This window comes from Pteropus medius, unplaced genomic scaffold, assembly GCF_902729225.1.
Source record: "Pteropus medius unplaced genomic scaffold, Ma_sr-lr_union100, whole genome shotgun sequence".
Taxonomy (NCBI): domain Eukaryota; kingdom Metazoa; phylum Chordata; class Mammalia; order Chiroptera; family Pteropodidae; genus Pteropus; species Pteropus medius.
This window is the reverse complement of record NW_024355526.1, coordinates 313689-337868: the sequence shown is the minus strand read 5'-3', so window position 1 is coordinate 337868 and position 24180 is coordinate 313689. Positions and strand designations below refer to the sequence as shown.

At 57.7% G+C, this 24180-nt stretch overlaps 1 protein-coding gene across 3 annotated transcripts in view; it reads left to right on the top strand.

The window, feature by feature from the left end:
* CAMSAP1 (calmodulin regulated spectrin associated protein 1) overlaps positions 1-24180 on the top strand; it is a 48332-nt gene that overhangs the window by 20389 nt on the left and 3763 nt on the right. For 2 of the 3 annotated variants that reach the window (XM_039858971.1, XM_039858969.1), the window contains 11 exons: positions 5754-5834; positions 9296-9437; positions 15594-15733; positions 15822-15918; positions 16959-17136; positions 17526-17617; positions 18082-18166; positions 18754-21118; positions 21944-22080; positions 22686-22894; positions 23059-23161. In XM_039858971.1, the coding sequence (XP_039714905.1) occupies positions 5754-5834; positions 9296-9437; positions 15594-15733; positions 15822-15918; positions 16959-17136; positions 17526-17617; positions 18082-18166; positions 18754-21118; positions 21944-22080; positions 22686-22894; positions 23059-23161 (3629 nt within the window). Of the gene's footprint in view, positions 1-5753; positions 5835-9295; positions 9438-15593; positions 15734-15821; positions 15919-16958; positions 17137-17525; positions 17618-18081; positions 18167-18753; positions 21119-21943; positions 22081-22685; positions 22895-23058; positions 23162-23292; positions 24138-24180 lie in introns of those variants that run through there. The other variant, XM_039858970.1, reaches the window with a different exon arrangement.

Below are 24180 nucleotides of genomic sequence, written 5' to 3'. Positions count from 1 at the left end.
GTGAGCTCCGACCCCAGGCTCCGCCACCCTCGTCCTCTGTGGCGTCTCTCCCCAGTGCAGACTCAGGCGTCATAGGCGTGTGCTCGCTCGGCAGTCACCGAGCTCCCCTTCGTGGGGCTCCCCTCAGGTGCGCGTTCCGGTGCGGGATGAGGCCCACACTCTGCGTGGCAAGGGCCGCTCCCCGGGAGGTGTCCCAAAGCTCCCCGCCGAACTCGCGTTGCTGCCGTGTCCACTCCGGTCTCTGATGTCTGCGGGGCTGTAGCTGCCCCCGAACGCTCGCCCGCCTGAGGCTTCGTGATGCTGGTGGTCCCCGCTCTGCAGCGTCAGATCCTCGATGCCTGCTAAGGCCCGGGTTCTGCGTGCGCGTGCCCCCGAGCACAGGTCTCCGCTCTCGCCCCTGTCCCAGCCTCCTTCCAGCTGTAGGGTCTGTCGTGGGCTCACTTCCTTTCCATGTTGGACTGCGCCTGAGGGCTCTCATCCCCTTCGGTAACTGCAGTCACAGAGTCACCCGTCAGGTGCCCCCTGTGGGTCTTTCTGTGCGGCATCACTTCCGGGGCTGTCCTGCCCCAGGTGAGATGGCAGCTGCGCAGGTGTCCTGCACACCTTTCCCTGGGACTTGCCTTGAGGACCCGTTTGCCTCCACGCTGGGCTGCCCACCTGCCCCCCTCCGGGCCTGTGTGTCTTTGGGGGTGCGCTCATGGTGCACTGTATTTTCCCAGTAGGGGTGCTTCTGAGCAGTCAGGCACTGGGTGGGGGTCCCCGCTCTCTCCGGGATTGGGGGGCCTCCAAGCTGCCGTCCAGATGCCCCATCCTGTGTGTGTGGCAGGCTGATCTCTCTGTCCCGAATCCTGGGGTTCTGCCGTGAACCATTGAGCTGTGGCGCTTTTGATTTTTTATTGATTCCCAGCCAATTTCGTCTTTTTTTTTTTTTTTTTTAAAGAAAACCCAGCTTCACTGATAACACGATGGACATGGAATAAATGGACTCAGTCCCTTGAGTTTTTGATGTGACTGTGTCCGCTCAGCATTCTCAGTCAAGGAAGCGCTTCCTGCGCCTCTGCAGCCACCCCGCCCGGGCGCCGTGCGCCCGCTGTGCCCTCTTCACTGGGGCAGTTTTGCCTCTCGTAGGTCTTGGTGAAGAGGGGAGCGTGCGGGGCGCACTCTTCGCGTCCGGCTTCTTTCGCGGAAACGGAGCCGCGTCATTGCCTGCTCCAGTTTAGTTCCTTTCACACTCAGGGGCCCCTGCTACGGACACACCACAGTTCGCGTGTCCACTCACCTGTCGCTGGACGCTGAGTGCTTCCAGTTTTTGCCTCGTATGATAAAGCTGCGAAGAACATTTGTGTACAAGTCTTTACGTGCAGGGACATTTTCATTTCTTTGCCTAAATACCCAGGAGCGGACTTGCCAGGTCTTACGATAAGTATGTACTTAGCTGCAGAAGAACCTGCCAGAATATTTTCCAAAGCGATCACACCATTTTAAACTCGCACTAGCGAGAGCGGAGGACCCCAGCTGCCCGGCCGTCCGCGGGCGCTGCGGGCCGTCCCGGTCTCTCCTCTCGGCCGTGTGGGCGGGTGCGCAGCGGCGTCTTGGTGTCGTTTGACCTAGCGTCTCCCTAGTGACCAGAGGTGTTTGGGCTCAGGTGTTAGGTGTGAGCGCAGATATTTTGCCAGTTTCAATGAGGTGGTTTGTCCTAACGAGCTGCAAGAATTTTTTTTTTTTTAATATATACATTTAGGAATCAGGTTGTATGTTCTTTTATGTTCTTGTATTTATTGTTTTGGTGTCAGGGTAATGCTGGCCTCTATTTTGTGAAGTAGTTTGTGTATGTTTAGTATTATTTTGTCCTTGAATCTTTGATGGAATCATGGCCTGAAGTTTTCTTAGTGGGAAGGTTTTAATTATGAGTTTAATTTCTTTAATATACATTAAGGGATTTAAGTTTTTCTGTTTAGTTTTGTATCAGTTTGGTGACTTGTGACATTCAAGGAATGTGTCAGCTTTATTTACATTGTCGAATTTATTGGCGTGAAGTTCATAATGCTCCTTCACTGTCCTTCAGTACATGTGTGACCTGTAGTGTTCATAATGCTTCTCCACTGTCCTTCAGTACACGTATGATCTGTAGCAGTGTCCCCTTCTGTTTTCTGCTTTCAGTTTTTATCGATTTCTTTTGTTTTTCATTTAATTTTTCCTCTTGCCTTTATTATAATTTTTTTCTCCTTTGGGTTTAATTTGTTCTCTTTGCTAGTTTAAGGTAGAAAGTCAGTTCCTTTAAATCTTTTCTCCCTTCCTTACGGATGCTGGAGAGTGGTTAACGCCTCTAAGCCACGCCTTCCACATTCTCCTGTGTTGTGGTTTCCTTATTCTTAAAATATTTTGTTTCACTAGCAGATTCTTGTTTTATCTTTGAGTTATCTAGAAGTTTCTAGTGTAGTTCCCAAATATTTGGGGGAGGGGATGGTTCTAGATCTTTCCGTGCTTGGACCGCTCATTGTGTCGTCTGAGGACATACTCTGATTTCAGTCCTTCTGGGCCTTCGGAGACTCGTGCGAGGCCACCGAGGGCCTTGCGGGGTGTCACGCGCACGTGGGCGAGAACGGAATAGCGCTGTGCTGTGCTGGGCTGGGCGGAGGGCCTGGCTGTGTCGGTTCAGGTCCGTTGTCGGTGTCTGGCCTGGAGCCTCTGGCCGTCATTCGGTGACTGGAAGCGGAGGTGACATCTCCAGCCATGACTGCGTCTGTTTTCCGTTTTCTCGTGTCACTCTCGCTCTTTGCTTTGTGTATTTCAGGCTGTTGTTGCATTTACACACTTGCAGGATGTTTATGTCTCCTTGACGAATTAACCCTTCTGTCGTCGTGAAAGGTCCGTCTTCGTCCAGGCGGTCACCCTTGTCCCACATGCCGCCTCGTTTAATGTCACCGTAGCTGCTCCAGTGTTCTTAGGACCAGTGTGGCCGTCACGGCTGCTCCCTCCCTTTGAATTTTCACTTCTTGTCTCTCTCTCAAGCGGGTGTCCCGTGGGTGCCGGCGCCGGTCTTGCTCCGCGCTGACAGTCTGGGCCTTCTCGCCAGAGTGTTTCGACCAGGGACGTTCCGTGTGATTATCACGATGTCCGGGTTTTAGCATCTTGTCTGCTTTCGATTTAGCTCAGTTTTTCTGCTTTTCTGGCTTATTTCGCGTTGGGTATTTTTAGTATTCCATCTCGTCTGCAGTATTCTTGAGGGGCCGCCTCGGGGTTTTCATTGTGCATCTCAGGTCATCATGCTCGGGCCTCACGAAGCGATCGCTTCTCGCGAGGACTGTCAGAGACGTCCTTGCGCTTCCGACCTTCGGGCTCCCCTTGTCGCTGACTTCGTCACAGACCGGGCACGTCACTCTGCTTTCAACAGTTACCTCCCAGCGTGATTGAAAATAGAGGATGGCGCTCACCCCCATTTTACATTCGTGTTGCTCTTCGTGCCTTCGTGCAGGTTCAGTTCTCAAACTTTTTGATCTCCGGAACCCTTTACGCCCTTAAATCACCGTGGACCCCAAGTAATTAAAAAAAATAATCTACTGATGTTAAATGCAAGGAAATTTTGAAATATTGGTTAATTTACTAGAAAACTAACTCATGTCATGTTAATATAATGGATTTTGTATAAAAGGAAACCATTATCCGAAACAGAAAGTGATATTTTTATAAGTTCCTTTGCCCTCCGCCTCACTGGCCGACAGCTGGGTTCTCTTACCTGCTTTTAATTTAATCTGTTGCAATACGTGGGTTTTTACTGAAGTACGTGAAGAAAATCTGGCTTCGTGTGATGTATAATTAGAAGAGGAGAGAGGGTTTCATAATCTGTTCAGATAATTATGCTCATCTTTTCTTGATTCTACACCAAAACTTGATAAGTGGTAGTTTCTCAAAGGTTAATTGCGATGTAGAATTTGAAACCATCATCAGTTAACTTTTTAAAAGTTGAGTTGTAACCCACATGCTATAACGTTTAGTATTTTAAGTGTACAGTCACTGGGTTTTAACGTGGCCACCAGGCTGTACAGCTGTGACCACGGCTTCCAGACACATTTACCACACCTGCCAGGAAGCTCTGTCCGCGTGAGCGCTCACACGCCGCCGCGTGTCCCGGCCCCTGCGCCCGTCTGCCGTTCAGCACCGTGCGGCCTCATGTCTGACTCCGCCGTTCAGCACCGTGCGGCCTCATGTCTTACTCCGCCATTCAGCACCATGCGGCCTCGTGTCTGACTCCACTGTTCAGCGTCGCTGTAGCTCTCGGCTCTCGTCGGCGTTGCGGCGTCTCTCTGTGGCTGGGCCCAGCCACGTCGTGTTTATCCGTTCCTCTGCCGATTCGGGGCTGCTTCCACGCTTCGGCTGTCGTCATGGGGCTGTGAACGAACGTTGGCGTACAGTTTTTGTGAGGGGGCGTTTGCATTTTTCTTGGGTCCGTGTCTAGGGGCGGAGTTGCTGGGTCACGTGGTTACTGTGTTTCCCTTTCTGAAGAACTGGCACACTGTCCCCCAGCAGTGGCACCATCCACGTTCCAGCAGTGGTAGCCGCGGCTCCGGTTCCCACCACCCTCGCTGTCCTTGGCGTCCTGGAGGGTGTGGCGTGGTGCCTCCCTGTGCCTTAGGGTCGGCTTTCCCTGGTGACGAGTGACAGGGAGCCTCTCGCATGTGCGTGTCGGCCATTCGCAGAGCTTCGGGGAGGTGTGTACTCGGGTCCTTTGCCCATCGTAAAATTGGATTACTTGTTGTTGTTGTTGTTGTGGTGGTGGTGGTGGTGGTGGTGAGGGGGCCGTCGCGTACCCTCGTGCTGGATTGGCGAACCGTTTGCGCTCTGCTGCGTTAGAGTCCGTTCTTTCTCGCCTTCTTCCTGCCCTTTACGCACCCTTGACCTTGTCGCGTTGTGCGTTGGCCGCGCCGACGCTCCCAGCGCCGCTGCCTTTCGTGACTCGCTCACAGCACACCCCTCTCCTCGGAAAAGCCTTTCTGTATGAGGAAGCCGCCTAGCTTGATTTTCTAACGAAATTTTTTAAATTTCCAGTGTTTTACATGAAAAATTTAAACATGCAGAAAAGTTGAGTTACACAAAGAACACCCATGTACCCAGCACCTAGATTTTATAATTCCCATCGTACAGTATTCGCTTTATCATTCACCCATCCGTTTATCCATGTCTTCAAATTCATTTATTTTCGGATTTATCTATATCGATTTTTCTTTTATCTTTTCCTTTCAAAAAACAACTTGTCCACCTTCTTGATTTGAGTGGCGTGCGTTCACGTGTCTATATTCTCGTGTAGTGATAGGGGACTCAGTTCTGTGCCTTTTGTTCGCGGAACAGCTTTGCCCACGTCCCTGTGAGCACCGATAGGTGTTTGTGTCCACGGTATTATTTTATAATTATGGTTTGGATTTCGTCTTTGACCTGGTGATTCCGGGAGAGGGCGCTGTAGCTTACTCTGTGCGCTCAGGGAGCGCGTGAGCGCCGTTAGGCCCTGCGGTGGGGATCCCGCAGACGGTTTGGCGGGCCGGCGCCAGGGCCACGGGGCCCGTCCTGGGACAGCAGGCCGCCTGGTGCTCCCCGCCGTCACGGGCCACGCGGAAGCCCTGTCTTTCTGCGTGTGTAACCGGCCTAGACGACGCCTGTGTCTGAGTCCGCGTTACGACTGAGTGGGGGCCCTGGGGGGGGCGATGGGCACCAGGGCTGGGAAGCGGGCGCCTTTCTGATGCGTTTGTTCTTCTCCTTAGGTCAATCTGAAAATGAGAGAGATGACGGAGAGGGAAGTCAAGCTGAAACAGCAGCTGCTGGAGAGCCCGGCGCATCAGAAGGTGAAGGCGGGACCGGCCGTGCGCACTGCCCGCTCCTCACGTTCGCGCGTGGGCGGGAGCGAGTCTCCTGCACCCCCAGTCCGCGGCGGTGGGCCCGGCGGCTCGCTGACTCTTCCCCCTGGCTACGGGGGATCTTGTGGAACCCGGGTGGGGGGCCGAGGGCGATGTTGGGGGGCATCGGGAAGCCCAAGAGGACGGGAGGCACAGGGGACCCAGAGCTGGCTTCTAGAAGTTGGCGAGTGAGGAGGGCGTCGCTCACTGCCAAAGGCACCCAGCAGCCCCGCGGTGCCCGCGAGGTCCGGGAGCCTGGCGCCGGCCCTGGGGACCCCCGCGTGGGGTGGGGAGGGGGCGGTGTCACGTGCCTGGAGGCACGGTGCAGGCGCTGTCTGCAGTGCGGCCACTTCCGTCCTTTCTTCCCCTGACGTCGTGGGGTTTTCGTCTGTGCCTGAATCCACCCCCTCAACGCAGGCACGTGCCCCGTCTGCGGTCTCCGGCTCCCCCTGCTCCCTCCCCACTCGCCGCGCCCCCTTCCATTCCTCCTCTTTCCTCGGATGGGCACAGGTGACACACTGAGCCACCCCCGCCAGATGCAGTTGGCGTCTGTCCTTTTTGAGGACCAGCCTGTACCAAGTTTCTGGAGTGTTCTTTGCTCCCGCAGAGGCTAGTGTTGTAGAGGTGCCCATGACCTTCCACTGTGGTCATCTGATAATAGGGATGTCCGGGCTCATGGGCACTGGACGGAGCTTAGCTCTCAGGGGACACCGCGTGGGTGCGGGTGTCGCGGCCGTGCTCGCCTGGACCCGCCCGCTGACGCTCCTCTCCTGCCTTCCTCCCGCTTCCCGAGCAGCCTCCCTCCAAGTGGTACTGGAAGTTGGTGCCCGTAAGTGGACCCCGCGCGCCAGCCGCCATCCCAACGCCACCCGCTTCCATTAAAAACTGCTTGCACCTGAACGTGTTTCGTTAACTGTCCTGCTCGGTATCGTTGTCACTCTGTGCGCACGACGATGACCCGACATTACGGCATTCTGGGGTTCCGAGTCTCATTTCACAGGCCACACACACCGTTTGGTTTTGCCAGTTTCCTGTGTAATGTCAACAGACAGCGTTTTGTGTTTCTCATGGACACTGAGTTCCTCTCTGAGTGACAAAGGGGAATGTCAGTGACAGGGTCCGGTCTCTGTTTGGACAGACACCAGATGGACTGGGAGAGAAGCGCCCGAGTTAGTCTTCCTGTTTGTCCTTCTTAACGTTACCTGCCTAGTGGTGATAGTTAACGAGCCAGCACTTAGTGAGTGTCACGTGGAGGGTCTGATGACAAAGGTGATGCACTTCGCGAAAGGGCGCTGCTCAGGGAAGGCGTCTGTCCCCAGCGCCTGCTCCCGGGGCCGGAGCCCCTCCTGCTGCCCCTCTGCATGGGTGGGGAGGGGGCCGTCCCCTCGTCCCCTCAGGAGAGCGTCTGAGTCAGCTCAGCAGGATTTCTAGAATCCAAGTGAACCTTTTCCCATAAAAAGATACTTAAGAGGTGGTGAATTTGGCCCTTCAGTCCCCGCTGTGCCCCAGGTGACCCACGAGGGAAGCAGGAGGGCACAAGTTAAAATGAAGGTTTGGGGTGCAGATCTTTTTGCAGGCTTTGTTAACTGCCCAGTTCTTTAGTGTGACGTCCGGGTCACGTACCCTGGGAGCCCTGCCGTGGAGGTGGCCCCTGGCTGTGAGCTGGTGGACGGGGCCGCGTGGGCGCTGGTGGCGTCTCCCTGGTAGCCAGTAGATAAGTTTGCTTCTCTTTGAAATGTATTAACAAGGAAAGCAGTTTTATGAATATTTACAGGCCTTTTAACTTTTTGAATCCTGGAAGCTAAAGAGCTAAACAGTAGAATAGCTCCTTGCTTTAGCAAAGATATAGTGAAAAATTCAGCTGTCCTCTGAGAAGTGAGGTGTCAGATGAGAGTTTTATAGAAACTGAAAAATGCGACTAAGAGCAGGGACCCTCCGGGCTTCCTTTCAGTAGCTGGTGACCATGGCAGTCGGGCCACAGCGACCGGCAGATAGGCTGACGAGGGTGGGCAGAGAAAGGTCTGGGCAGGTCGGGACATTCCAAGGTTTCGCCTTAGCGCTCGACACCCAAGAGGTTGACGAAGCTGGCTGGAAGGTCGCTCACAGGCTCCTGGGCCCGGTAGTTCGGTGTTTTCCCTGATTTTAAACTCACACCATCCATTTTCAGTCGAGAAACCATTCGCTTTACTGCATGCCGTGCTCGCTCACCGTGTGTGTGTCTGTCTGTCCGTCCCCGCGGGCGCTGGCCTGGCGCACCCCTGCGCGCTCGCATGCTGGAGCCGCGGGCCTGCGTGGCGGGGTGGGCGTGTCCGCGTGCGGCCTGCGCTGCGGCCCGAGAAACAAGTTAAAGTCTACGGCCCGCAGACTTTAGTGCCGTGAAACGAGCACAGGCTTCATTTCAAAAGCACGTGTTAGAAACGTTTCGTAGTAAACACCAATACTGACGATCCTGCGCTGTGCACCTACGGGGACAGACTCTCCCTCCAGGTTGCCGAGGGACGGTTTCCGTGGGAAGTGTCTGCACAACTCCAAGAAATCCGTAGTGACGGTGTAGACTGCTGGTGCCCTCTTCTAGTCAGCCTTGTGTATTTCCCTCCTCTGGAGAAAACGTGGCTGCAGGACGTGCCATTTTTTAAAGCTGTTTTGTGAATGTTAATAAAGATAGAGGGTAAGCAGGATGTTTGGGACAGCCACCCACACCGACTGCCCTTCCCCCAGCCGTCTGCACCGACCGCCCTTCCCCCAGTGGCCTGTGCGTCCACGCACTCCTAAGCTGACACTCAGCTACGGGCCGGCGCTGGAGGCGGGGGTGGCTCAGAGCCCCGTGCCCGTGGTTTCCCCTGAAGGCCAAGCACGGAGACGCTCACAGTCGCGTGTCTTCTCTGGCACCTTGCATGCGTTCAGTTTCCTGACGCTTCGTTGCATTTATTAGAGGGGCTGCTTGATGCATCATGCAATAGTTTGTCTAACCTGGTTTCAGAAATTTCTCCAACAATATATTAATGCCATTTTGTATTTTTCTTAATGGCCAGGGTTAAGGCTGATAATCCTGAGAAAAGAAACTCACTCGGGGTCCCGCAAGCATGGGGATGCTCGCTGTTTAACTTGTTTCTCATTCGTTTGTGCCGGCTTTTGGTAGTGTGGACGTACCTTCTGCCTCTCTTCCTGTCTGAGCCGTGGCACATGGCACTGTAGAGAGAGGCGGCCTGGCGTCAGCAGCCACTCATTGCTGTCACCCAGTGTAGCCATGAAGCTTCGTTCTCTGGACCTTGACGCTTTCCCACGTGATTGCAGCCGTTCTGAGCCTCGTCCAGAGGACCGTTTATTCTGGATTTGGCGTCCGCCTGCGCTGCAGGCGGCAGCGAAGCGCGCGTTCCCTGTGGAGACCCTTCCCCTCTCGTTGCCCGCAGGTGCGCTATCGCCGAGAGCACCTGTCCACGAGGCAGCCGCCCTTCTTCCCGCTGCTGGAGGACCTGATGAGAGACGGCAGCGACGGGGCCGCGCTCCTGGCCGTGGTCCACTACTACTGCCCAGAGCACATGAGGCTGGACGGTGAGTGCGGGGCTGCCCTCGCGGCGCACGCTGGCCAGACGGCCGGAAGGGACCTGGGTCCTTCAGAGCCCCCGGGACGCTTGCATGTGGGCGGGGACGGGGAGGGCGACGCGCTCTCACCTAAGCTGCATCTCGCCCGACGGCGAAGTGGGACTGGGGGATCTTGGGTAATGCGTCAGAGATTTGCGACAAGGGCCGCTTCAGTCTCAGGACGGCTGGGGCTCTGTCAGTCCTGCTGCGGTCGATTCGAAACCCCGGGGACTTCGTTTGGGGCGGGAAACGAGGGCAGAATGCGGCCCGTCGACTGGCCGTTGGTGACGGTGCTCCTGAGCGATGCCGGCACGTCTCTGCGCGGCGCCCGCAGCCCGACGGTGGGCCGGGGATGTGGGCGAGGCCACGAACAGCGCCGTCCTGTTCCCACGGCAACGTCTGTCCAGAGGCCGTGGGAACGGGAATCCCGATTCGGGTTTTGCTGAGCACCCCTCTTTCTGAGGGAGGAAGGCACAGGCTGAGAGAAGGCTGCCCCACTCATGAAACCTTAGACTCCGGCCGGGAACATTGAGCTGATGGTCCTGCTCCAGGTACAGATGCGCTGGGTGATACGGTTTTTAATAGACAAAACAGTTTTAAAATGCATGGCTGAGCTTGAGAGAAGGAGCAGTCTCAGGCTCCAGGAGAGGGTCTTCATCTTCGAGGGGAAACTGGTGATTGACAGCTGGTTGTGCTCATCTGGCCTTGGGGCTGTGTGTGGTTGGGAGCGGTGACCAGGACCTGGAAGGGACTAGGAGACTCCACCTGCCGGCCAGGAAGGAACCAGGGTGCTCGTCAGATGCCCGTGGCCGTCGGGGTGGGATCAGGATCTTTCTTGCGGACAGAGGGCACCAGGCTGCATCGCCATGGGAGGGGGTGAACGGTCGCGTCCACTGCCCGCGTGGCACAGAGTGGGGGGTTCAGGCGAAGCGAGTCTGGGACTCGTGAAACCGAAAGGCCCTGGCAGAGCGTCGCTGTGCAGGAAGACGCCCCCAGCCAGGGCACGCCGACACCCAGGGAGCCCTCCGCCGGAGCGCGGGCCCCGGGGAAAGGCAGAGCACACGCGGGAACAGCGCTCCCCAGGGCCGGCCGATGCAACAGACAGGTTCGGCACCGAGACATCGGTGACGGAGAACATCGGGACGAGAACGCGGTGCTTAATGTGATGAAGACAGAAAGAAACGAACCTCGAGAAAGACGGGGCAGGCGCTGCCTGCGCGCTGGAGCTTTCCCTCCGCTCCGCACCTGTTTCCTTCTCGGCCCTTTCGTCCCCTCTGCATTCGGGATGTCTCCACCTGGTGCGCCGGCCCAGTTGGTTCTTGCTCGGGTGCATCAAGTGCGCTTCTGTGGCCCCCGGGGACCGTAAGACAAAAGGTGTGACGTGGGATTACGCGCGGCAGAGCGGAAGCCCGTGGGGGCGGCGGCGTTGGGGCTCATCACGTCCCATGGCAGGACGTCAAAGTGGGCTTTTAAAGGACAGAATTACGGGGGGACACGAACAGAGCCGCACACATAACGAACCGTAGAAGCGGTCGGTGAAGCCCGCAAGAATGAGGAAGGCCACAGAAGATTCGAGCCCAGTATTAGTGGGGTTGGTCCAGCGCACCAGCCGTCATGGGATACGCTCTTTCAGAGTCCATAAAGATGGACGTGCTTACAAAAAACGGACTTAATGCCACAGAAGAAACCTCAACAGATCACAAAGAATTGGGAGTTTTCCCTGTGATGCGGTGTCGTGAGAAACCAGTGACAGGAAGGTGTGACCTCTTCCTCCACACCTTCGACATCCTCAACGCTTAGAAACCACAGAAGGTCTCTCACGGTCGCAGTAGAAACCACGTGGCATCGTCTCGTGTGCATTCCATGGGACGGGGGTTTTTGTCTGAGTTGCTCACTGGTACAGCCCAGCCATCTAAAATCGTGTCTGGGACAAGCTGGCAGGGTTCGAGGAGTAGATCTGTGACTGGCATCCACGCCGGAACTGGCGGGGCACAGCTCAGAGTGGCCGGGAGAGGGGCACTGGTGCCCCAGCGCGCATTCTGTGTAACAAGGTGTTCTACAGTTAAAGGACGAGCTGGTCCTCCGTGCGTCAGGAGGTGGCGTGGCCACGAGCCGAAGAAAGCGGGAGGAGGGAGCCAGGTGGTTTCCCGTGTCATCATGTCGGAAGTCACTCCCGCACCGGGAGGGGGACCAGGGTTGCAGACCCTGCTTGGGGAGCTGGAACCCTCCGGGCCTGACCAGTGAGCACCCAGTCGGGGAGGGGCGCAGAGAAGCCAGCAGCTCACTCGTGGGGGCCCTGGAAAGGCTCCAGAAGACACGCAAAGGACCAGGGACGTGCCGAGGACGTGGGACACACCGGTGGCTTGGCAGGGGCTCTTGGAAAGTCGGGCTGGAGAGTAGTGAGAGCCCAGATCCTTTCTCCTCTGTTCGGCAGCGATGACACGTCCCCACACACCCTCAGGAGATGTGGGGGTGTGCTCTTAGGGGAAGCTGAGCCAGATCTCGGACATAGAGGGGCAGGGACAAGGTGACGCATGGAAATCAGGGCTTCGTGGAAAATCTTCATCCTGGGAGGTGAGAGCGATCCTCCTCTCTGTCCATCCGCCCCGGGAAGCGTCCCGGCCAGGAAGGTAGGGCAGCGGCCTTCCTGAGCAGGCGCCGGGGCACCCCGCAGGCGCACCCCACACGCAGGCCCAGGGGGCAGGTGGGCGGCCCAGCGCGGAGGGGAGGGGTGTTCAGATAAGGGCGTGAAAAATGAGGGGGATCCGAGGCCCCGGAAAAACAAGTTGGACACCCGTGTAGACAGATGCTGCAGCCTAGCTGTGGAAGTGGGGCTCAGACCTGGCTGGATTTGACCACACTTACTGCCCTCGGGCTCCGTAGGAGGCCACGTGGGCCCTCGGCACCGTCTGCCCTGGCTGCAGATAGCGACATCCTCCCGGGGCAGGCGGGGCGGAGGGGCGCGCCCCGCCAGAGGCAGAGGGTGGGGGGCAGGCGGGTAGCAGGCTGGGCAGAGAATTGCTGTTTTTCTCAACAAGCTTTTAAAATACTATTTGGCTTTTAAAAGACTTGATGAACTTCAGCAAAGTGAAAATTATTTTAATGTTTTTAGGTAAATTCAATAGCAAAAATATTAGAAACTTTAGACATTTTAAATGTACAAAAGTAAAAATGTTGTTTTAAAGGATTAGTAAAATAGACAGTTCTCTGGAAGGATTAAGAAAAGATGGCAAGAATCAAGAACCTCGTAGCTGAGAGAGTTAAGTGCAGATCTGCGGGACCCTAACACAGACACTGAGGGAAGTCCCGAGGGCGCTGTGTGTCACATACGGTCGACGTGCCCGGTGAGGTGGGCAGTTTCCGTTTGAGTACGGTACCTACGAAGCACACCTCAATAGACCCCTAACTGCCAGACGAAGGGACTCGGTTTTCAGAGTGTGTCCACACAGACGCTGTGTGTCGGGCGCTTTATCAGCTCTCAAGGAGTCGACAGCCCCTGTGTGACAAGGACTGTCCTGGAGGGGAGGCCAGGTCTCTGAGACGGGCGACTCCCCGCCCCAGGCACAGCGCGCGGGCCGCAGTGCAGGCCACGTCCCTCGCTGACGGGCCGGAAACCCCGTGAAGGCGCTGGACACGGGGATCAAGCAACGGAGCTCCTTCTCTGGGGTGGTGGTGGCAGGGGCTCAGAGCGGTCTGTCACGTGTCACTGCCCACGTGTCACGGACGTGCTCGGGTGGTGGTGACCGATCCGACCTCACAGAGGTTCTCGCCCAGCCCGCCGCAGCCGCGGTTCTGCGTGAGGCTTGGGGGACGTGTCGCCCGAAGGCTCAGGCCTGGGCGTCCCCTGGACGGCTCCGTCGCCTGCCTGCGCCCTGGGGTTGGTGTGTGAACACCGTGAGCCCCGTTCGTGATGCTTGGGAGTAGAGTCAACAGAAGAGGAGGCGGCCCCTGGAAGGAACTGTTAACTTTCTCTAGTGGCTGGGGTGCCAGGAGTCAGTATGGAAATGGTAATTTTCCCAGTGTTCAGAGACTTGTTGCCAGTTTAATGAGTGATCTCTTTGTTATAGAAATTGACGAGGTAATGTGAAAATTCGTGTGTGAGAGTACCGGCCAAAGGGACAAAGTCAATGTTTTGTAGCATTTTATATGATAAAAGTTTAAATTTGCAGAGAAACATAACAAGGAATTCCTGAACCCTTTTACCCAGATTTCCCGGTTGCTCCATTTTGTCACATTTGTGTTTGTGAGTCCCTCGAGAACAGGGTGTTCTCCTCACACGGCAGGGGCCAGGAAGGTCCGCGGTGGCACCAGGTGTCCCAGGGATGTCTCTGCTGTCACCCCCCGTCCAGCCTCGCTCACCACAGCTGCCGGCTCGGGCTTCCTGTGAGCTCACCCCACTCCCAGCCCATCTTTGTCCTTCTTGCCCGTGGCATTTTCAGAGTAGGTCGTTTAGTTTGTTGAACGTCCCTCGTTTGTCCAGTGTGTCCTGATTAGATTCAGGGCGTGCATTTTTAGTGCAAATGCCACAAAAGCGATGTGTCTTCCCAGTGCATCCAGTCGGCACGATGGCAGTGCACCCAGTATCGATGACACCAGCTTTGGTCACTTGGTTCGGACGACGTGTGGCGGGCCTCTCCACTCTGGGGTCACTGTTTTTGCTTTCTGATTGACTAGTGACGTGGGAGGTCTCGCGGAACGCCCCCGCTGGTGCTGGCGGCCGTTGGTAGTTTGGGCCACTGTCTTCTCTTTTACACGTGTTGGCATCCTGCCGTAAGGGAGAGCTTTCTTGTGCTTATTCACGTGTTGGTTTGTATCAGGGTGGCCTCTCATGGGTTCGTATTTTACTCACAGATATAATGCATCATGTTTCTGTAGCTTAGATCGTCCCCGATTCAGGCAGGTGGATTCTACAGAAAAGACCGTGGATGCTTTCTGTGCAAAGACTGAGCTCTGTAGCTTGCTGTCCGCTGAGCCAGTGTGACTTGGGCCCAGACGAGCCGTGCCGAGATGCCGGACAGTGACCCCTCCAGGGAACCCGGTGCCTGGGGGGCGGCCAGTTCAGAATGGGGACAGATGGCCATCTCTGTGGGAGAATACAGTGAGCCCTCATCCCATACGAGGCAGAAATGCCTCTGCCTTGTATGAAAGATCTAGCACTGAAAAGTAAAATTTAAGAACTTTCGAGAAGACAATATAGAAAAATACTTTTTGACGTTAGTATTGGGATGGATTACTTAAATTACAAAAAAGCACGAATAATAGAAAAGATTCTTGTATTGAACCATAGTAAAATTCAGTCTGGTGACACAGGAACATCATAAGCAAAATTAAGTGAACTGTGTCCACTGTAAAGTATTTGCAACAAACCCCTTTGCCGTCACCTATCTATTTACAGGCAGAATTAACTTGTGTCTTCAATACAACTGCTTCTTAGTTTTGAGCTGCATCTGCTGGTTCTCGTCTGAGGGCAGTCGTGGCGCCCCCCCCCCACCCCCGAGCACTCACACTCAAGGGGTGGCATGTGCCGATTAAGGGCCTGGCACCCGGCGAGCAGCCTAAAATGGAAAATTGTCGTGCCCGATGCTAACAGCCAGCAGTCCCTGCATCTTTCATGGAGGGCGACCCAGCTGAGCCCCGTCTCCTGAATTCTGTGATTCGTAGTATTTCTGTATCGTTCCCTGAGTAAGCCTGGCCTTTCTTATTTTACACCCCGCCTCCCCCGCCGCCATCACAGAGATAACCTCGCACCAGGATATCTGACACGGGTGAGAGAGACTTGGTTAACTGTTAACTAGCTTTACACAGCAAGTCCTTTTATAAACTGAAAGGTGACTGTTACTGCCCATTTTTGAAGCCCGGTCTTAAAATGTCGAGTAATTTCTGCCATGCTCTTTAGATGTTAACCGTTGAATTCGGATCCTGGACGTTTCTCAGATTTTTCTCTCGAGTTTTTGTTCTTCGTTTACCGTTACTTGTAATACTCGTCGTAAAGTTTAAACCTCTTACCTTCTTAAATATCACCAGTGCCTTCATTTAAAATGTTTTCGGGTCAGAATTCACATGTGCTCGCCCCTTACGAAGCAGAGTGTCTGTACAGTAAACTATAGCTTTCTCTTTGTCTGTTAGACATCTGCTTGAAGGAGGTCACGTCGGTGGCTGACAGTCTGTATAACATTCGGCTCCTGAGGGAATTCTCAAACGAGTACCTTAACAAATGCTTTTACCTCACCTTGGAAGACATGCTGTACGCTCCCTTAGTGTTGAAGGTAATCGTGAATTATTAAACACACGTTTCGAAAGCGACGCGCGCATCGGCTGCTCAGCGTGTCCTTGGTGTTCTGTTTTTTCTTTCAGCCAAATGTTATGGTTTTTATTGCCGAGCTCTTCTGGTGGTTTGAGAACGTCAGGCCAGACTTCGTTCAACCCCGGGACGTTCAGGAGCTGAAAGACGGTGAGTGACAAGCCGCGGTAGACTGACAGCTGTCCCCCTGAGGGTTTTCAGGACTCAGAGGTGTCCTTCACTGGTTCCGAGCGTTTTACACGGTGGCGTTTCTGCTTAGATGGTTCCTTTTGGGACTGGAGACCTGTGTCGTGTCTTGGCTGCCTGCCAGGCTCTTCCATGTGGCCCTCGGCAGTCACTCTGGGAGCCTTCCCAGCGCCCCAGCCCTGGGCCCGTCCTGGGCCTGCGGGACCGGAAGCCCGGGGCAGCAGGGGCCGGTGACTCCGGGGCAGGGGCTGCAGCCAGACTCCAGTACACGTTCTTGAGTCTGCTGTCTGTTAACCAAGCTGGGGCCCCCACGTGGGTCCCCATGTGGCTGCAGATCGGAGCCAGAAGGCGGCTGCTGCGTGGTGGTCTGTGGCCTGTGGCTTGAGCCTGCACGAGCTCAGTCCGAGGTCCTCTTTCGTCTTATGAGGAGCTGCTGATGGGTGAGCTCACTCTCGGGGCTGGGAGTGACGGGCAGTTTCGGGTGCGTGGTCACTAGTCGGTGAGCTGGCTGTGCCTAGGCCACGCCGGGGCTGCGTGTCCTAGGGTGCGGGTCTGTGTGGCCGGCAGCGTGGGCCTTTCCCCCACCGACAGCTGTCGTGAGAAGGGCCGCTGGCCTCGTGCCCCGGCCTGCAGACGACTCCATACTGCTGGGCGTGCCCCTCAGAGCCGCCGTGCCGTCCGGCTGGAAGGTACGCCATGTGCGCAGTGTGCCGCCTCCAGACCCTCCTCCGCGGGGACAGCTGTGCCGTAGAGGAATCTGTGCTTCACTTTGGGTGGGACGACCAGGGCGGCCTGGGCTTTACGTGGAGATGCGGGGCCTCCCCGTGCGTCTGTCGAGGGAGCCCGCTGGGGTCAGCGCCGGTTCCCGTTGGCATTTGGGCTGTGCTCGGGTCTCGGGCATCGGTGCCGGCTGGGACCCGCGACCCGCAGTCTGCCCTGTCTGGGCGCCTCGCCGATGTGACTGTAAATAACATGACGGTTCCTGTAAAATTTCTGTTCTGCAGCTAAAACAGCGTCACATCAAAAAAGCAGTCGGCCTCCTGTCCCTATCTCCAATGCCACCAAGCGGAGCTTCCGCGGTGGCCCTGCGGCGGCAAGCCCGGCCGAGCCACAGCCCCCCACTGCACTGCCGGCCGAGGGCGGCCACCGGCACCACCTGCACCCCGAGGAGTCTGACCACCTGTAAGTCTCTGCGCCCGGAGTTAAGTCGCCGTCCTGTGTCTCTCTTCTCATTAGTTTTAGTTGAGTGGTGGTAGAAGCACCCGAGAGGGGATGTGCGTGCCCCCCCCCTCCCGCCCCCCCCCCGGGCCCAGCCCCTCCCCAGGGCAGGGCGACCGGAGCCGCATGCTTGGATGTCTGCCTTAGTCAGGACGGCCCCTTGTTGCAGTTTTCGGTCTTTTATCCCAAGTCTGAAGTTCCGGGTACTATTTTAGTTCGTTTTTATAATAATTTTTCTCAAAGAATTCGTGAATTCCTCACAGATTAGTATGAATTCACCATGGTCTCTGGTTTCTTCTGCGTTTGCTTTTGTGCTAAACTAGCGATTTTCCCTCCTGCCCTTTTCCGCTTAGGGGGAGAGGAGCGTCCGCCTTGAGCCCGTCACACCCTTTGTTGCCACTGAGGCAGAAACAGCAGAAGACGGTGCCCAGCGAGGACGCGCCCGGTACGAGCGCCACGCCCTCGGCCCCCCGCTTGGGTCCCCGCGGTAGTTCCAACAGCAGACCCTGTCGTCCTGACGTAGTGATTTAGTTAAGACTGTGACAGGGCGTTTTTCAGTTTGTATTCACGTGCCTTCGAATTTATAGTGGAAGCATCATTAAAACCTACTAAATTACATGGCGCTGACAGAAAGTTGCTGGGCTGTACTTGAGTAAGAACTTACGTGTATTGACGTTTACTTAAAATTCTGATGATTTTATTTCACGCTTTGGACCGATCACGATTGAATTACGCATTGTTTACTGTTGACACTTTGAAAGTTGTGTCGCTGTGGTGATCTTTCCTTGAGCAGTTTGGTGTAAGTTATGACGCGTTTCCTTGAGAAACGGTTATTGTGCTGAAAGTTTCCAGCGACATGAAGTGGGTTCCCTAACGCGGAACACGCTTGCCTCTTCCCCCCGACTACAGGTCAGCGGCACCGCTCCAATTCTTTGACCCGAGTGGACGGTCAGCCACGAGGAGCAGCAGTAGCGTGGCCGGAAAAAAGGAACAGGTGAGCTGTCTGCACTCCAAATAAGTTTCAGTTCAAAACGTTCTTCAGGCTCACAGCAGTGCTCCCGCTGTGGCCCGGGCCCCCGGGGCTCGCTGAGCCCCTTCCAGGGAGTCCAGGGCTGTTTCTGCGTCCCGTGCCCCTCTCCCGAGCAGAAGGCATCGCGACGTTGGGGGTCGCAGCAGCTTGAATGAGAAGCAGAGGGGGGAGCCCAGCCAGGTATGGGAGGGGACACTCGCGGAAGTGCCGCCGCCCTTGTCTTAGGAAGTAGATCGTTCTTCGCATAATAGGTTTTTAATCAGTGTTTTTTTAAAAGTGTCTTAGCTTTAATTTCTGGTGTGACAAATATCGATTAACACTGTGTAAGTAAAAGCTCTTCGGGGTCCTCAGTCAGTTTTAAGGCTGTAAGTGGGTCCCGGGAGCACAGCGTTTGAGACTCGCCTCTGGTTCCCTCCCCCCCGGGGGCTCACCAGACCCCGCGTAGCTCACGCCCGCATTCCCTTTTCATGACCGGTGCTGCCGCTTCGCTGCTGGAGCCGCCCGTCGTGTAGACGGCGGCGCGTCCAACAGCGTCTTTCCCCACGTTGCAGGCCTGCGTCCCAGCCGGCGCCCTTTGCCCTGCATCATGCTGCGAGCTGTGACGCGGACCCCGGCTCTGGCGACAGCATCAGCCTGGCCCGCTCCATCAGCAAGGATAGTCTGGCCTCCAACATCGTTAGTCTGACCCCGCAGAACCAGCCACACCCCACGGCCCCGAAGACCAACGGGAAAAGCCTCCTGAACAACGTCGACATCGAGGACGAGGACGAAGAGCTCGTGGCCATCATTAGAACGGACGGGGCTCCGCACGGCGGTGACCAGGGCCTGATGGCAGGTGCCAGGTCTCCCCAGAGACCGGCGGACACCTCAGGAAGTAAGCCCGACAGTTTCTTCTTAGAGCCATTGATGCCGGCCGTGCTGCGGCCAGCCAAAGAGAAGCAGGCAGTCACCAAGGAGGACGAGTGCGGAGAGGGGCGGCCAAGGGGCGGCCCGTCCAGGAGGCCCGGCGAGGGCCACCCACCTCTGGGGCGGAGGAAGGCGCCCGGCAGCCACGTCAGTCGTGACCTGACTAGGACTTTCACCCCGATCTCCTGCTCGGAACTGCCCGTGGGCTCGGCCCCTGCACCTGCTGAGGTGGGGGAGGCACGTGGCGGGCCGCTGGCCGGCGGCAGGTCTGAGCCGTTGACTCAGGGACAGCCTGCCGACGGCTTCTTTCTCCACATGGCCAGAGCCGACGAGGACACGGAGGGCCGGCTGTACATTAGCTGCGCAAGAAGCCCGCTCGCTCGCGACCCGGAGCCGTGGGCTGTCCTGAGGCAAGACTCTGACTCGGACGTCGCGGACCTCGAGGACGCCGAGCACGGTTTTTTCGGCGACGACCACCCCGTGCTCGTCGCCAGGTACGTCGGCGAGGAGGAGTCGGCAAAACTGCAGGAGGACATGCAGGTGAAGGAGCACGAGGACAAGGACGCCGCCAGCGGCCGCTCCAGCCCTTGCCTGAGCACCGTCTCTCAGCTCAGCAGCGCGTCCGTGGCCAGCGGGAGCGTGAAGATGACCAGCTTCGCGGAAAGGAAGTTCCAGCGGCTCAACAGCTACGAGGCCAAGTCCAGCACGAGCAGCTCTCAGAAGACCACGCCCGATGCCTCGGAGAGCTCCCCGGCCCCCCTGACCACGTGGAAGCAGCGGAGGGAGCAGAGCCCCGGCAGGCAGAGCCGAGACCACGCCAGTCTCCTGGCATCCGAGCTGGTGCAGCTCCACATGCAGCTGGAGGAGAAGCGGCGGGCCATCGAGGCGCAGAAGAAGAAGATGGAGGCCTTGTCCGCCCGGCAGCGGCTCAAGCTGGGGAAGGCCGCGTTCCTGCACGTGGTCAAGAAGGGCAAGGCCGAGGTGGCGCCCCAGCCGCTGAAGCCGGAGCCCGCGGCGCAGGAGTGCGCTCAGCACAACGGTGAGGACGTCGGTGGCGGCGTGTTCAAGACGGAGGAGTTTCTGCTTGAGGAGGGGCGAGAAGGCCTCCGCGAGTCTCCAGACGCGGACAGAGGAAGCCCGGCCCTCCTTCCGCCTCACAAGCCGAAGGGGCCGGCCGCCCTGCACGAGCTGGCAGAGAACCGCACGCTCTCTGCCGCGCTCCTGGGGGACGCCGGTGAGGTGGCCGACCTGGGCGAGTGCGACCTGTCCATCGAGAAGCTTAACGAGACCATCAGCACGCTGCAGCAGGCCATCCTGAAGATTTCTCAGCAGCAGGAGCAGCTGCTCATGAAGTCCCCCCCGGTGCCAGCGCCCGCTTCCAAAAGCAGCTCCCAGGACCACAGGGTCAAGGCGTCCATCCACTTTGTCGAGCCGCTCTCTCCGACTGGAATGACGGGTCACCGCAAAGCCCCCCGCCTCGGTCAGGGCCGGAATTCGCGCCCGGGGAGACCCGCCGAGCTGAAGGTTGTGAAGGACAGGCCACAGGGAGCCTCTCGCAGCAAGACCCCAACCCCCAGCGTGGAGGCCCTCCCGCACTTGCGGCCTGCCCCGCCTCGGACGCCGTCTGACCCGGCCTGGGACGGTGTGGCCGACCCCGGGAGTGACACCGACGAGAAGAGCTTCCTGGACAGTTACCGGCTGCATGACGAAAGCAACCAGCGAGCGTTTGTCCTGCCCTCCCCCAAAGACGCGAACATCCTGTCAGAGCAGATGAGCCTCAAAGAGGCTCTGGAGAGCGGCAGGAAGGAGGCGGGGCTCGGCTCCCCAGCGGTCTCAGGACAGGAGAATGTCCCCGTGGACGGGCCCCCGAGGAGCAAAGCCAGCCTCATCGAGGTGGACCTGTCGGACCTGAAGGCCCCCGACGAGGATGGGCAGACAGAGGGCCCCGAGAGCTCGGCGGATCTCGGCAGCGAGGGCGATCAGAAGCTGGGGGTCGGCTTCTTCTTCAAGGTAAAGCGCTGGTGGTGGTGTACCCCACGGCGGCCAGGTGTCACCACTCTACCCCAGTCGTGAGGGCGTGACCAGGGACACGATTCAGAGCAGGGCCTGGGGACACGTCGGGGGCTCTGCCCAGAGCAGCACAGGCAGCACCTGCTGGCGAGCGTGGCCCCACAACGCTAACGTCATGTGATTTCTGTGGGTCCTGAATATTATTTTTTTTTGTTGGTTTTCCGATTATTTTGTAAAAACGGTTTTAGCTCACAGGCTCCCCAAAACAGGTGTTGGATTGGATTCGGCCTTTGGACCAAAGGTTGCTGAATCTGTTGCAGAAACTGTACAAAACATTTTTGTTTCCATTTGTAACTTACTTGTTATTTTTCTTAGGGAAAAGAGAAAAATTAGTTGTGAGAACTCCTTTTCTGTTTTAAGTGTTTCCTCCTGGCGGTATGAAGGTGGGCGACGTACTACAGAATCATCACGTTTATCTTAGCAAAAGATGCTTTATTTGGTGCTTGTGCTTTTAAAATGTGAACAGGCGAGTGATCCGTCAGGTGCTAGCTCATGTCGTGGAAATGCGTGTAGCTTTTGAGGTGAGCTGGGTGCAGTGCGGGCTTTGGGACGTCGACAGGCTTTTCGAAGGGCGCAGTGTCTTTTCTGTGAGTGTTTCAGCGTCATGAAATCTGCTCACTCGTCCGCTGGAAGGGAGCGAGACGTCCTTGGACTGCGCTCCGGCCGTGTCCCCGTCTGCGTGAGGGACTGCTGCCAGGGCGAGGCTGGCGCGTGGGCACAGTGCGAGGGTCGCGTCCCGTAACGTCCACGGTATCTGTTTTGCAGGATGAACAGAAGGCGGAAGACGAGCTCGCCAAGAAGCGGGCGGCCTTCCTCCTGAAGCAGCAGCGGAAGGCGGAGGAGGCCCGGATGCGGAAGCAGCAGCTGGAGGCGGAAGTGGAGCTCCGCAGAGACGAGGCCCGGTAAGCGGTGGGGGCGGCGGGGCCGTGGGCAGCGCTGGCGTCGCCCGCGTCAGGGCCCTGTGTGTCGCGGCCCTTCGTCCTGCTCGGTCGTAACGCTTCCCGGGTGTCCGCTCCCTGAATTTCCACCCCAACCCCGAGAGCTGGTTGCGTTTTGTCGACTGGAAGATGCTGTCAACCCAGTGTCATGTCACCAAAAAGGCTTTATTTGGAAAAAAGAAAGCGTCACAGTGCAGTGCATGCGGACGTGGCGAGCTGCGTGCACGCTTGGGCCTGCGCGCCAGGATGGAGGGGCGTTTGCGGAAGGGAAGGGGAAGTCGGGGGAGGGACGTCGGGTCTCTGTCGTGCACGTGGAGTTCTTCCCGCTGGGTCTCCCGGTCACGATCACGCAGCGCGTGGGCACTTCCGTAAGCCCCGGCCCCCCCCGAGCCCCTCCCGACTGGCGGCGTTTGCTTAGAGTCTCCGTCACCTTTGCCCCGTTTATCCCGTTGTCACGCAACGTGGGAAGCGTGCCTCCTGGCTGGGCTCCGACACGGGGCGGGGGACGCGGGCCCTCCGGCCCCGGCCCGGCGCGCCCCTCTGACCGGGCTGTCGCGGCGTGCTCTCAGCCGCAGAGCCGAGGAGGACCGGGTGCGGAAGGAGGAGGAGCGGGCCCGGCGCGAGCTCATCAAGCAGGAGTACTTGCGCAGGAAGCAGCGGCAGGTCCTGGAGGAGCAGGGCCTGGGGGGCCCGAAAGCGAAGCCCCGGAAGCCGCGGCCCAAGTCCGTCCACCGGGAGGAGCCGCAGAGTGACTCGGGAACCAAGTGCTCCTCGACGCGTAAGCCGGCTCGGTGGTGCGGGTGGTGGCCCTGGTCCCCCTCGCTCAGGGAGACGCTGTGACGTGGAGATGGGTGGGCGGCTTCTGGGTTCTGGGCCTTTCTGCTGCCCAAACACGGTGAGGACGAGCCCGTGGCTCACGGGAGTGCTGCTTGTCTCCGGCAGCGGATAATCTGAGCCGGGCCCAGTCAGCCTCCAGCCTGTCCTTGGCCTCCGCAGCGACGACCGAGCCCGAGAGCGTTCATTCGGGGGGCGCGCCTTCCCAGCGGTAAGGGGTCTGTTGGGGAGGTGGTGCTGGCCCTTGTGGTTGGCGGGCTTCACACGTCCGCACCGGTTGAAGTTGGTTCATGGGGATGCCCGGATGCCTGGGTCACCCTCCGCTTTGTCACTCCCCCCCAGCCCTCCCCCAGTGCGCGCATTTGCCTTTTACTCCGAAGTCGAGGATGTTGTGCCCTTTGTCCCTAAATGCCTGTGTGTGCGCTTCCTGTGGATGAGGACACAGCCACAGTCGTCAGGCAGCACCGTCACCACATCCACAGTCCGCGCTCTGTTGTCACCAGTTGTCCGATGGTGTCCTTGAGGCCCGGTTCCTCAGTCGAGGGTCCTGGTCGGCCCCGCGTGGCACCAAACGATCGTGTCCAGTCCTCAGCCCTCCTGTCTTCTTGGCCTTGATGCCGGCCAGTTGTCTGTCTGCTCCTTGTTTGGTCCCCCGCGTGCAGGTTCGGGCCGTTCGTCCGGGGGGCGGCAGCCTGGCGGGGGGGTGCGCTTTGCCCAGTGTGGCCTGTCAGGCGTGCCGCGTTTGCTGCCGTGTTGAGGTGGGCTTTCTTTGCTGGGACCTTTTCGGTGCCACTGGACTTTGGCTCACGGCCTCAGTCACCCTGCCAATCTGCCTCGCTTGTCCCACGTTTGCTGGTGGCCGCTTTTGGCAGCACAGAAACCTGTCCTTCATTGTGTACGTGCATCCTGGGGCCTCAGCCACAGTGTCCTGCCTCTTCACGTGTCTGGTGGCTTCCCTGTCACCTGGGCTTCGTGGGGGACACCTCTCAGGGACTCTGGATCCTGGCCGGGTTTTGTCGGGCAGTCAGGAGCCTGAGCGGGGCCCCAGGCCCCCCCGCCCCACCTTCCCGCTCACTTGAGCAGCTGTGTCCGCCACGACGCCGACTGTGCTCAGTGCACATGGTGCTACAGAGACGCTGCTCGGGCCTGCCGGGGATCGGGCCGTCTTGGAGACTTTTTCGGGGTTTTGGACTCAGCCTGCTGTGGCCCTTCCCTCCTTCCCAGGGTCCT